Here is a 12,873-nt window from a genome sequence, read left to right as displayed (position 1 = left end):
TAAAGTGTATATTTGACAAAGATCTAGTTTTCAAACTCCTTGAAGATCATTTTTTAAGGGAACTCTAATTATATTAAAAGATTGAATCCAATCTTTATTTAACTTAATTCTTACACGTAAAATCTTTTCTAATAAGTAATTAAAAGTCTTCAAACATCAAACATCAATTAAATAAGAAAATTTATATTATCCAATCAACTTTTATTTTAAGTTACAATTGGAAATGTAATTGATAGCATAACCTACCCCTAAACTCTAAAATTGAGAGTTATTAAAACTTATTTATAAGTTTATTTATTGTAAGGTCCCATTTTGCACGACAGTGGTTGTTTTCATGTTCCCAATAAATGAGTTCACAATTCTAATTTAAGACGCAACGCGTGTCGGTGCAGCAAGTCCTAGTGTCACGGGCCAAAGAGCAAAGCCCGTGACCACTGCACAAGATACGCCCCATGGAGGTCTATCGATTAGATGGGGAACATTTAGGCCACGAGAGCTGGCCCGATTCAAAGAACTATTGGAGAAGCCTGTCAGATTTGAAGCCTGGTTGGCCCGATAATGAAGACATGGCAACTTAGGCTAATATGGTAACTAATCTTAGAAGATAGAGGGAATCATATCTTGTAAAGATTAGATTTGATTTGATATGGCATATCTTGTAAATCCTTAAAATAAAGGGATATGGTTAATCTCGTCCGTCGATGTAAATGTATCTTGACTGTCGATTTTGGGGGAGCTCAACTATAAATAGAGAGTCTCCCCCTCATTTGTACTCATTCCATTGTATGTTGAATTCTTAAGAGTAATAGAATTCTGAGAGCATTTACTCAAACACCTTGTGTGCATTCTTTTCTGTGGCTTTCTGTTGATCTTTGGTTTAGCTTCTTTTGGCATAAATCGCTTCCGCTATTCAATTGGTGCCTTGGAGCAGTTCTTAAGGAATCCTCACTTGACTAAAGGTTGACTTAGGCGAGTTTGAACAAACAAATCGCTTAAGGTCGCACGGATTACGAGACAAAAGATCTAGCCCCGTGACACTAGAGATAAGCTTTTCAAATGCGTCCTTAAACTGCAACACGTGATTGGAGCATGATAAAAAGATATTTTTGGGAAAGTTGTGAATTTAATTTTTTATATTTTTATTTGATTAATTCTAGTTTTTATATTTTTTATATTAGTAAATTTAGTTCTTCCATTTATCAAATTCACTACACCAAAACAGGCTTTTAGCGGCGCTTTTTTAGACCTTTAGCGTCACTACACCAAAACAGGCTTTTAGCGGCGCTTTTTTAGACCTTTAGCAGCGCTTTTTAGCGCCGCTAAAAGTACTTGCGGCGCTTTGACAAGGCTGCAAAAAACGCCGCTAATGACAGTGCCGCTAACTTTAACGGGGTTTTTAGAAATAAACGCCGCTAAAGATCAGGACCTTTAGCGGCGCTTTTCTCACAAACGCCACTATAGATCAAGACCTTTAGCGGCGCTTTCCCACAAACGCCGCTATAGATCAGGATCTTTAGCGGCACTTTTCCCACAAACGCCACTATAGATCAGGACCTTTAGCGACGCTTTTCCCACAAATGCCGCTATAGATTAGGACCTTTAGCGACGCTTTTTCTACAAACGCCGCTATAGATCAAGACCTTTAACGGCGCTTTTCCCACAAACACCGCTATAGATCAAGACCTTTAGTGACGCTTTTCCCATAAACGCCGCTATAGATCAGGACCTTTAGCGACGCTTCTCTCACGAATGCCGCTATAGATCATAACTTTTAGCGGCTCTTTTTTCACAAACGCCGCGAAAAGTGTCATTCCGCTTTTTATTAAATAAATTTTTGTAACAACAAATGGAAAGGTCAAATTTTATTTTGAATGTATTACTTTTCATTAACAATAAAAGTAAAATAAATTATAGTAATAAATTTCAACATTCACCTATAATAAATAAATTAACATAAACAATTAAATTTCCTAACAATAAATAAATAAATTTCATTATACGGGAAAAGAACATATATTCCTTTCATTATTATATAACAAAAATCAGTACTACAAATACAGTTATTATACATACGCTTCCGTTTTCTTGCGGCGTTGAATCGATTGAACTCTACAAGTATCTATTACTGACAGGTGACAAAATTTTGGCTACCTTATTTCAATGTCCTCCTTATTTCCAGTCTAAGAATAAAAACAATAGCACCTTAATTTTCCGTAGTGGTGAAACAACAAAAGAAAACTTTACTTATCACTCCATGTTTGACCAAAGAAAAATACCTCCATGGCTTCTTGCAAATCCTCAGTAGCATCTGCCTTCTTTGAGTAACTACGTGGCAATCTTGCGGCCAAAATAGCTCTCTAATTTTTGTTCCTTCATGGCCTTTGGCGCATTGTCTGCTAGAAGCTTCGTTAAACCCTAATCATGAAATTCAAATGCCAAAACATTGATCAATATTTCAGATAAAGAAAACCCCAATTTAATTATTCAAAAAAAGTTAGAAACACTTAAAAAAAATCACCTTAATACCCATATGCCCTTTCCGTTCAGCACCCTCAGCCATTAAAATAGCATCAACTGCCAACCTTACCTACAGTATTCGTATTGGATAACCAAGCTAGGTTACTGTCCAAGATGAAGAATATGTACTTCTGATTTTAAAATTATTTAAAAATAAAAAATGAGACAATCCATACCTTCTCAGGCAACTCCACAGATGGAAAAGGAAGATTTCAAGCAGCTAGGCAAAATGACTATTTTGTGAGTTTCTTCATATTCTAGTTCATTGTTGTCAAATCCACCATCAACACCTATAAATCAAATTGCATGGATATTACTATTTAGCCACAACAGATAGTACTAAGGCAATACATTTATTCAGAAAACATTTGAAACTTCAAACTTTTACTTTTATCATTTTGTAGCTCTCACATGGGTTCCAGATGCAGAGTCCAATAGGAACAAGACATGCAATAGCTCTAATTCTTTAAACGTGCTAGTACATGGATAAACTAGTTCCAACTTCTTTTATTAGCGACAACTGTAAATAATAGAAAATGTGAGCAGTTACAATTTATAAAGTCCTTCCCATAAAACATTATCAACCAGATCTCAAGCAGACATGTAAGAGTTGTGTAATTATGGATATACGACTTTTCGCAATACAATATGTAAAGCTTTTCCATTGCATAATTCAATTCGAATTCGCATTCTACTTAGACTAATACCATGGCTCTAAACTCAATAATGGGATTTAAATTACAGACTGTGATAAAATATAGTACTTTGCATTTGTAAATGAAAGGATTTAACTTCTCGTTTACCTGTGATCGAGTTCGAATAACTTGAAAAAAAAATTTCACACACCTCATAAGGCATCATGACCAGCCAACGAAGAGAAAATGAGGTTATACAAAGACTTCACACCAATTATAAGGATGCATACCTGAAATGGATATGTAACAAGAATGGCAGCAATTTTAGAAGATCCACCCAGCACAGCATAATCAAACGAATTTTTTACATCAACTGGTTATGAGCTTTGATTAAACCATGTATAATAATTGACAGGCACATAATACATGTAGACTAATGCGGGCATGCTACCAGTCACGAGCCTGTACATCAACTAGTATATGCCCTACCAACATTTAGCATAAAGTAAAACCAAAGTTCAAATAAACAGAAACTTCATCTACTTACCAACAAATTACTAGCACATTAAGCATATAATGACTTTCTAATTATGCTGTTCTATTTTCAGACAAACTCCATGTACAGTATTCTGCAGAACAGGGACGAAGCCATGAACTTTGTATGAGGGAGCTAAAGCTAAAAAATTTTAGGAGCAGCCAAAAATATAATTTTTCCATTTATCCAAGGGTAAAAGGCTTAAATTTACAATATTAATATTTAGGAGAGACTAAAATGAAAATTTCCCATTTAACCAAGGGGCCATGGACCCTGATTAAGACTGGAAAAAAAATGGACTTCCTTCCAGATAAAATAAGGAAAAAAAAGTTATAAAATATTATACATCAAAATAATCATTAATGAGTTGAGTATATAGGTGAAATAATTACTCATCATTTTTTTTTCTTTTTCTGGCTTTGGACCTACTCTCTTTATTGCCTTATCACAAAAACGAATCCGTCTCTCACACTTTTATAGGATCTCTCACAGTCCACTCGTTGCCATATGGTTTTCATGCAATCTTCTTTAAATTTTGACCCTTTGTTTGCAGTAAAAATCCCCCACCATAATGGTAAATTATAAATGTTCAGTGAGTATCTTTATAATACCTAGGATTCTTCAAGGACTTAACTACAAGAGGGATCAAATCACCCCTGCACATTAGAACAAGGAACAAAATGCACTAGTCAAATTAAATCTAAGACACCCGATTCTCTAGTCTTAATTTCTAGTCAGATAACCAAGTAAGAATTGGAGTCTTACAGCATATTCGGGTATAAAAAGTCAAATTGAAAGCTAAAATGTTATTGGAGGGTCAAATAAATTACTATGCCTATAGAATTATAATCTTCCAAATATATCAGGTTATTATACTTCAAATATAACTTTTACAAAAAAAACCCTTCTAAAACAGGTAAATATATATGCGGGAGGGGAAACAAAGGAGAAAAGCAAAATAACAGAAATGACAGCATCAGCAAGCCTGTATATCAAAGCATGCGCAACCCTTACCCAACATCTAAAATTATGTGCAATTATGTTATGTAGGATCAGAGACAAAAGTGCTTTTTACAAAGTTCGGGGCCAACAGATAACCCTTCTGTTGTTAACATAAATCTTAACCAAAAACACATATATTGTATATATATACTCCTATGATCACAAAAAGAGGAAAATGGCTTCAGCTGTATAGCATGTAGTAGTAGTCTTTCAAACCACAGCGCTGTACATATGTGCAACTATACCAATATCAAATAAGTTGATCATTCTCATGTACCTTTGCCAGAATGTTTAGCCCCAGAGGTTAAATTGGCAGATATGCAAGACTTACCACCTTCACTAAGCAACAAGTTTTTCATCTCTTTGTAACTCTGAAGTTCCTTTAATGCATCCGCCGTTGTCATTGATGCGACAAGCCTAGAAGATGTAATAATTGAAGAAGCATCATGTTCGACAGTCACAGCCTCTGTGTTCTGGTTTTACTCTTGGATGTTGTTATTCCACATTTCTGGCCTCGAGGCTTTTGAAAAATTTATCGAACTTGGGATGTCTTGGCGAAGTGGAGGGGCTTTCTTCAGCATCCGTACAAGAGCACCAACCGCAGCATCTTGGGATTTTCTATTCATAAACAACCCTGCCTCATTTGGATCAGATGGATTTCCTCTTCTATCATAGGACTCGGGTCTACATAGTATGCAAAGCAGGCCAATTCAGTTTACCCAAATATTACACCAAATATTAGAAATTGAAGTGTAAACTGAAAGTAAATTATACCTTAAGACATGTATCAACATCTTCTAGATCACTCAAGTTCTCATATTCAATGTATTCTACTTCCGAATTAGCTACCTCCACTCCAACATTTACAGTTTCACCTCCATTTATTTGAACAGAAGCAGAGCTCTTATTGTGCTGCACATTTAAAGTTTCACCTCCATTTATTTGAACAGAAGACAGGCTTTTCTTCAGCTGCTCTTCAACGATATAATCAACGAAAACGAAGTTATTTAATTATGAATCTGCATTCAAAGATATAATCAACGAAAACGAAGAAATCTTCGTAAATCTTCATTAACTTTGATTTACGAAGAGCAGCACCCGGGAGGAAGAAATACCGCAGAGGAAGCAATGGATTCCAAGTGGGTCATTGGCTCTCCAACATATTTGACGGTCTTCTTGAAAAACATGTCTTGGTTGAATACCTTCTTTGCCTGTAAGATTTAAAATAGAAACGAAAAAAACACACACACACAGCTGTATGTAAAGATTAAGAGTCTCATCAGAAAAAAAATATATAGGGAAGAAGCAAAAATAGCAATGGGCATGGAGTTAAAAGTTTTAGAGGACGGTGTGTTTGTAAATTTGAGGGTTTCAAGGGGGAAATTAGGGATTTTAGGGGGGAAATATTTCAGCGGGAAAATTTATAAATGGCGCCATTTTTTTTAAAGTAAACTTTTTTGTGGCGTTTTTATAAAAAAACGCCGTAAAAAATTATTTTATTTAAAATAAAATGACAGTATTTTGGCATATAAAATGGCATTATTTTTTAAAATAAAATTATTTTTTGTGGCGTTTTTTAAAAATAACGCCGCAAAAAAAAATTTATTTGGAATAAAATGACACATGCTATGTTAAAAGGGCACTATTTTTAAAATAAAATTATTTTTGAAATTATTTCATTTGGAATAAAACGACATTTGTTTTGTCTTGTTTTGCTATGCTAAAATTTTTTTTATTTTGTCATTAAAATTATTATTTAAGTGATTTTATAAAACATTAATTCTTATTTTTATAAATTGAATTTTTATTAAAAAATCAAGTACTCTTAAAATAAATATCATATATTTTAATAAGAAAAAATGATTAAATGGTCGTAATTAATTATTAAGTTAGAATTATCCAATGTAAGCAATTAATCTCTCACATATCAATTTTCTATTAAAGATTGAGACGTTAATCATGATTTTATATTATTCATTTCGATCTAATCTCCATTTTATTAGAGATATTTCTTCCTAACTAAAATATAATTATTTTTCTAGATGTTCGATGTGGAATGATTTTAGTTTTTGTATTTTATTTTATTTGTTATAATTTGGTCCTATATATCCAAAATAGATAGTTACCTATCTGTATCAATTTGTTACATTTTTTTAATTAATTTTTTTAAATCTAATATTTAAATATATCAAATGGTTTAGATTAAATATTTTTTAGTCATAAACACTGCTAATGTTACATTTTCACGCATTTACAGAAGAAACGCCACTAATAAATTAAATTATTGTAATAAAACGACACCGTTTTGAAAAATTCTAATACATATTAGCGGCGTTTTTGCTATAAACGCCGCTAAAGCTCGCATATTTTATAATTTTTTATATTCAATTATTGTATATTGCATATCAATTGATTATTATCTCTTTTACAATTATATAAGAACTTATTTAGTATATAAATTAAAAAATATTAATTAATCTAAACCCTAAACCCTAACTTGACTCCAAATCTCTAAACCCTAAATCACTAACTCTTAACCCCTAACCCCTAAACCTTATTTAATATATAAATTAAAAAACACTAATTAATCTAAATCCTAAACCCTAACCTGACCCTAAATCCCTAATCCCTAAACCCTAACCTGACCCTAAATCTCTAACCCTTAAATATTATTTAATATATAAATTAAAACACACTAATTAATCTAAACCATAACCTGACACCGAATTCATAAACCCTAAATCCCTAACTGATCTTAACCTCTAACCCCTAACCCATAAACCTTAAATCACAACCCTTAAATCAGAATCTCTAATCCCTAATCCCTAATTCCATAATCTATAAACCTTAAAATTGTAACTTTTAAACCGACCCTAAATATTAAATTAACCATATATATACTCTAAACCATATATATTAAACCCTAAACTATAATGATAATTAAATTAAATCTTTTAAAATTAATACTATCGTATCTTTCACAATTATATTTGAAATTATTTAATATATAAATTAAAATCAATATTTAATAAATTTATTCAATTTCAATATTTATAATATTTTCCTATAACCCTTTCTCACCCTAAAAACCTAGCTAGTATTAATTTCTAGTGGGTATTAGACCAAGTAACAACCTCATTTGTCCCTTTTCATTCATTTCTAGTTCTTACTCTTGAGTAGGTACTATTAGGTCATTGTTGTGTTCATGTTTGATTTACTAAATATAAAATTATTTTTGGTAATAAAATTATCAATATATAATATTATTTATCACGATATTTGGTGTTTTATATTACTTTCTTTGATTTATTTAATCGAACTATCAAAATTTATTATTCTTATAAAATTTATTCTATTTTTATTCTTTACAACATAACAATTTAAGTTTTATGATATTTTATTTTACTCATAATTTAATATATATTCTCTAGTAAAGTAGTTTAAATAAACTGTGATTGAAAAATAATAATAAATAGTTAGGAGTTAGGACTTCTCTTTAATAACAACATTTTGTATTAAACAATATTATTTGTTAATTATCATTTAAATGTAAATTTGACCAATATAAAATAAATACAACAAAAGATCAATTTTTTCAACTTACAATAAAAAAATATAATTGAAACATTACTTGAGAATATATCAAAGAATAGATTTTATTATTATTAGCGGCGCTTTTTCAAAAACGCCGCTAAAGGTCGAGCACTAGCGGCGTTTCTTTAAAAACGCCGCTAAAGGAAAGAGCATTAGCGGCGCTTCTTCACAAAGGCCGCTAAAGGCCAGAGCATTAGCGGCGCTTTTTCAAAAACGCCGCTAAAGGCCAGAGCATTAGCGGCGCTTTTTCAAAAACGCCACTAAAGGCCCGAGCATTAGCGGCGCTTTTTCAAAAACGCCGCTAAAGGCCCCAACTTTTTGTGGTGCTTTTCAAAAAACGCCGCTAATGCTTATTTTTAGCGGCGCTTTCCAAAAAGCGCCGCTAATGCTTGACCTTTAGCGGCGTTTTTATAAAAGCGCCGCTAATGCTTGATTTTTAGTGGCGTTTTTTGTCTAAACGCCGCTAAAAGCCTGTTTTGGTGTAGTGATTTTAAAATTTTAGTTTTGGTTCAGTAGCAATTAAATCTATTTAGTTAAGTTTAATTACTAGTACTCTAATATGCAATAGACGTAGTAGATTTAGTCTACTTACTCCAATTGGGTCATTCTAGGTCCATATACTTTTTGAATTTTAAAAATTATCAATTTAATTTAATTTTAAATATGCATAATGTTAAATTTAGCTTTTAAGTTTTATTTTATTTTTAAAATAAATTTAACCTTTAACATTTTTAAAAAGAGTTAAATTTGACATCAACCTTTTAAAAGAGTTAAATTAATTTTTAGTAGAAATACTGACTAAAATATTAAAATTTTAAACATTGCACCTCGCAGGATAATTTACATGTACTTTCATGTTTCTTTTAAATTTTTATGAACTTTTATACCTCCTTTTGATCTTTTTTGAATATTTTTATAATTTTAAATTATTTGTTAACGTGACATATAACAAATTGTGTTATGTCAATACGAACTACACGTGGGTTGCCTTATTGGTTGCCATGTCAACATTGCTAAAAAAAATATTTAGTCAGTATTTTCATTTACTAGAAAAAGGGATTTGACTCTTTTCGAAATGTTAATGAGTAAATTTAGCTAAAAAAGAAGGGCCAAATTGATAGAAGATGTAAATATTAAGGGTTAAATTTAACATTATACCTTATTAATTTAATGATGATGTGTATCATCTAGTTAGACGACAGGAAACTCTGCCGCTTGATTTTAAAGGTCGTCTTTGTTCATCATAGAATATGGATTGGGATTCATACTCGTAAGAAATGGTTGTCTAACAGAAATCTAAAGGTGTTGCCTGAAATACCTTCGAATACCACGAGTCTTTTGATCAGTTCAATGTCTTTTTGGTGTCGCAATGTTGACATATCAGGTACTGAAAAATTGAGAGATTCAGTTAATGTTAGTATAATAATGCTTGAAGTTTGAGCTACATGCATGTTTTTCTATGAGTCTGCTTGAAATTTTAAGATGGTTTGCCTTATATGCAGATTATATAGATGGAATTTCATGTTCAATGCCTCACTTTGATTATCTTTAGTCCAAAATGGGTTTTTCTTTCATTTTAGAAGTCGAGTATTATCTATTTATCTTCAATGGTTGTTTCTATGTGATATGCCTTTTCTTTTTAAACCTATCTTCCATTTAATTGGAATACAACTGTATTTTACCGGATATCAGTTTCAATTGTTCTTTTGGGTAGTTTGCTTAACATAAAAGAGTTCAAGTATCTTAGCTGGTGTATCATTATAAATCTCTGCTATAAATATTTAAACCAAGTTGCATTAATGAAGACACGTGAAATATTGATAAAAGAAAAGGATTCTCCATGGTTATGCCTCTTATACGATATTCCGAGATTCTAGCCATAAAAGAAATTGATTTTTTGCATGTGCTGGTAAGGAAGATTATGTTTATTTAAACCATCCATACAAAATGTCAGTTTCGAAAGACAAGCAGGTATCAAGATTCTGCAAGTGTATAAATAACAGTTTTGTATAGTTCTTACCATGGATAACCAATTCAAGCTGCTCCCATTGTGCTTCACCTTCCTTGTCTTCATTTTCATGGTGTTGAAGCTATGGATGAGATCCAAAATAAAGGACTCGCCCAAGAATCTACCCCCTGCACCATGGAAGCTACCTCTAGTAGGCCACTTGCACCTTTTAATGTTTTCTCTCCCCCATCACCGCTTGACCGAATTAGCCAAAAGGCATGGTTCCCTGATGCACCTACAGCTTGGTGAATTATCACACATTGTTGTTTCTTCTCCAGAGGCTGCTAAAGAAGTGATGAAAACACATGATATAAATTTTGCTACCAGGCCTTATCTCCTTGTTGCAGAAATCATAGGGTATAATTTTTCTGATATTGGTTTTGCACCGTATGGAGACACTTGGAGGCAGCTTCGAAAAGTTTGCACATTGGAGCTGTTAAGTATGAAACGTGTACAATCCTTCCGATCAATCAGAGAAGAGCAGGTATCAAGTTTAATTCGATCCATCTATTCTAATACAGGATTGGAAATCAACCTTGGAGAAATGTTATGCAACTCATCATATAACATCACTCTAAGGACTGCTTTCGCCGCAAGATGCAAGCAACATGATGCATTCATTTCAATTGCGAGGAACCTGGTGGAAGCTGCGGGTGGTTTTAGTATTACTGATCTGTTTCCTTCCATCAAATTGCTTCCCATGATTAGTGGGATGAGAGCCAAACTTGAGAGGTGGCACCAGGATTTGGACGCGATGCTTGAAAGCATCATTGAAGAGCATAGAGCCAGGAATGCAAATACGAAAGACAGTGATGACGTAACCGATGATCTCGTTGATGTTCTTCTGAATCTCCAGGATGACGGAGGCCTTGAATTTCCCTTAAGAACTGAAAATATCAAAGCTGTTATCCTGGTTAGTAGATTCATATCTTGCGTGTTTATTTATGTGCATAAAGATGTTCTGTGGTTTTAGCTAAGCATAACTTCTTTCCAGGACATGCTTATTGCTGGAACTGAGACATCTTCAACTGCAGTAGAATGGGCAATGTCGGAAATGATAAAAAATCCTAGAATCCTTGAAAAAGCACAAGCCGAGGTGAGGCAAGTCTATGATAGAACAGGGGATGTCAACGAAGCAGACCTTCATGAATTGAAGTACTTGAAGTTAGTTATGAAGGAAACTCTAAGGTTACACCCTCCTGTACCTTTGCTACTTCCAAGAGAAAGTAGGGAGAGATGTGAAATTAATGGATATGCGATACCAGCCAAGACCAAAGTGATTGTTAATGCATGGGCCATTGGAAGAGATTCCAACTATTGGAATGAGGCCGAGAGGTTCTATCCAGAGAGATTCATAGATAGTTCAGTTGACTATAAGGGGACCAACTTCGAGTTTATTCCATTTGGTGCTGGAAGGAGGATATGTCCTGGCATGTCATATGGTATGGCTGTGGTTGAGCTTTCCCTTGCACAATTACTTTATCATTTTGATTGGAAGCTCCCTAATGGTATGAAGAATGAGGATCTGGATATGACTGAGATCTTTGGTGCTACTGCAGGAAGAAAAAGAGATTTGCGCCTTATTCCTATTCCTTACCACCCACCATCATCTGTTCAATAGTTAGAATAATATTTATGTAATATTTCTTAATATTTACCGATGTTATCATAATTTGAAATTAAATTGTTTAATAAAATTTTTAATTTAAAAATAATTATGTGTTATGAATATCTTATTAAGTGAATGTCCATCAAGATCAAGATAAGTTTTGACTACTTCATTTATATTTCTTAGACCTATAAATAAAAACTTTGGAGAAGCTTTGTAAATATATTGATTGATCAATAAAAATACGTTCTCTCTTTGCTCTCACATTCTCTTTGTTCTTTATTTTCTGTTTTTTATTTTATAACATGTTATCAGCATGATTCTTTTTTAATTATCTTAACTGTGGATTAAACCGACGGCAACTTTGCTAACCATTAAGCCTCATCCATAATACCAAAATTCAGCCTTCGACCACTAAAATCACTCTTATTTTTCTGTTTCGTTGGCTCATTTGCTTCTTCAAATGACTATTTATTGCCCCTTTACTTCCCTGATTCTCATTACTTGCTGCCTTTCGCCACTGCTGTTTGTAACTCTTTGTAGGAAGATTTTATCTATTTAATGTTTTATATCTAGATTAATTAAGTTAAATTAACTTGAGATTATTTTAATTAACTTATTTTACTTCTTATTAAAGTTGGTAAAAGAGTATTACTCCGAATGGAAGGTTTGAGTATACACTAAGAGACTCAACACCAATATGAACATTGTAGTTTGTTGCTTTGGATGGTGAAAAAAAAATTTGATCTCAGTATGGATTTTGAATTTATAGAGCACAGTTTAAATTGGTAAGGAGCTTCAAATTTATTTTTTTTGAGGTATGATTATTATTATTTTATTTGTTTTAAGTCCGATCAAATTATTAAGTTATATTATTGAATATCTATGGGTTCATAAGGTTTACTAATAAAACTTTATAATGTATTATTTTTAAATATATATTAATTGTCGAGCAAAATATAAGTTTTTGTGA

The 12,873-nt window shown here is 32.5% G+C and overlaps 1 protein-coding gene and 1 non-coding gene across 10 annotated transcripts; one reads left to right on the top strand and one right to left on the bottom strand.

Moving 5' to 3' along the window:
- Positions 1-1,989: 1,989 nt before the first annotated feature.
- LOC105766329 (uncharacterized) lies at positions 1,990-6,034 on the bottom strand. Of its 8 annotated transcripts, XR_008196285.1 has the most exons (8): positions 5,805-6,034; positions 5,464-5,658; positions 5,021-5,373; positions 4,299-4,343; positions 2,906-3,442; positions 2,694-2,807; positions 2,519-2,587; positions 1,990-2,415 (listed from the first exon to the last, which is right to left on the bottom strand). It is a non-coding gene; the product is annotated as an uncharacterized LOC105766329 (transcript). The 8 variants fall into 8 exon arrangements; XR_008196286.1 differs by having other exon boundaries at positions 2,906-3,037; positions 3,321-5,373; XR_008196283.1 differs by having other exon boundaries at positions 4,299-5,373.
- Positions 6,035-9,561: 3,527 nt separating this feature from the next.
- On the top strand, positions 9,562-11,944 carry LOC105781579 (premnaspirodiene oxygenase). Of its 2 annotated transcripts, XM_012606111.2 has the most exons (3): positions 9,562-9,667; positions 10,374-11,204; positions 11,286-11,944. In XM_012606111.2, the coding sequence occupies exons 1-3, from the start codon at positions 9,653-9,655 to the stop codon at positions 11,910-11,912; spliced, it is 1,473 nt and encodes a 490-aa protein (XP_012461565.1). In that variant the 5' UTR covers positions 9,562-9,652; the 3' UTR covers positions 11,913-11,944. The 2 variants fall into 2 exon arrangements, with proteins under 2 accessions (XP_012461565.1, XP_052483712.1); XM_052627752.1 differs by having other exon boundaries at positions 9,562-11,204.
- Positions 11,945-12,873: the final 929 nt, after the last annotated feature.

Source organism: Gossypium raimondii, chromosome 1 (genome assembly GCF_025698545.1).
Source record: "Gossypium raimondii isolate GPD5lz chromosome 1, ASM2569854v1, whole genome shotgun sequence".
Lineage (NCBI taxonomy): Eukaryota > Viridiplantae > Streptophyta > Magnoliopsida > Malvales > Malvaceae > Gossypium > Gossypium raimondii.
This window is presented reverse-complemented; position numbering and strand designations above follow the sequence as displayed.

Coding starts and splice junctions, on each gene's coding strand:
- LOC105781579 (XM_052627752.1), top strand. CDS start 10,305: ATGGATAACCAATTCAAGCTGCTCCCATTGTGCTTCACCTTCCTTGTC. Junction 11,205..11,285: donor ATATCAAAGCTGTTATCCTG/GTTAGTAGATTC, acceptor ACTTCTTTCCAG/GACATGCTTATTGCTGGAAC.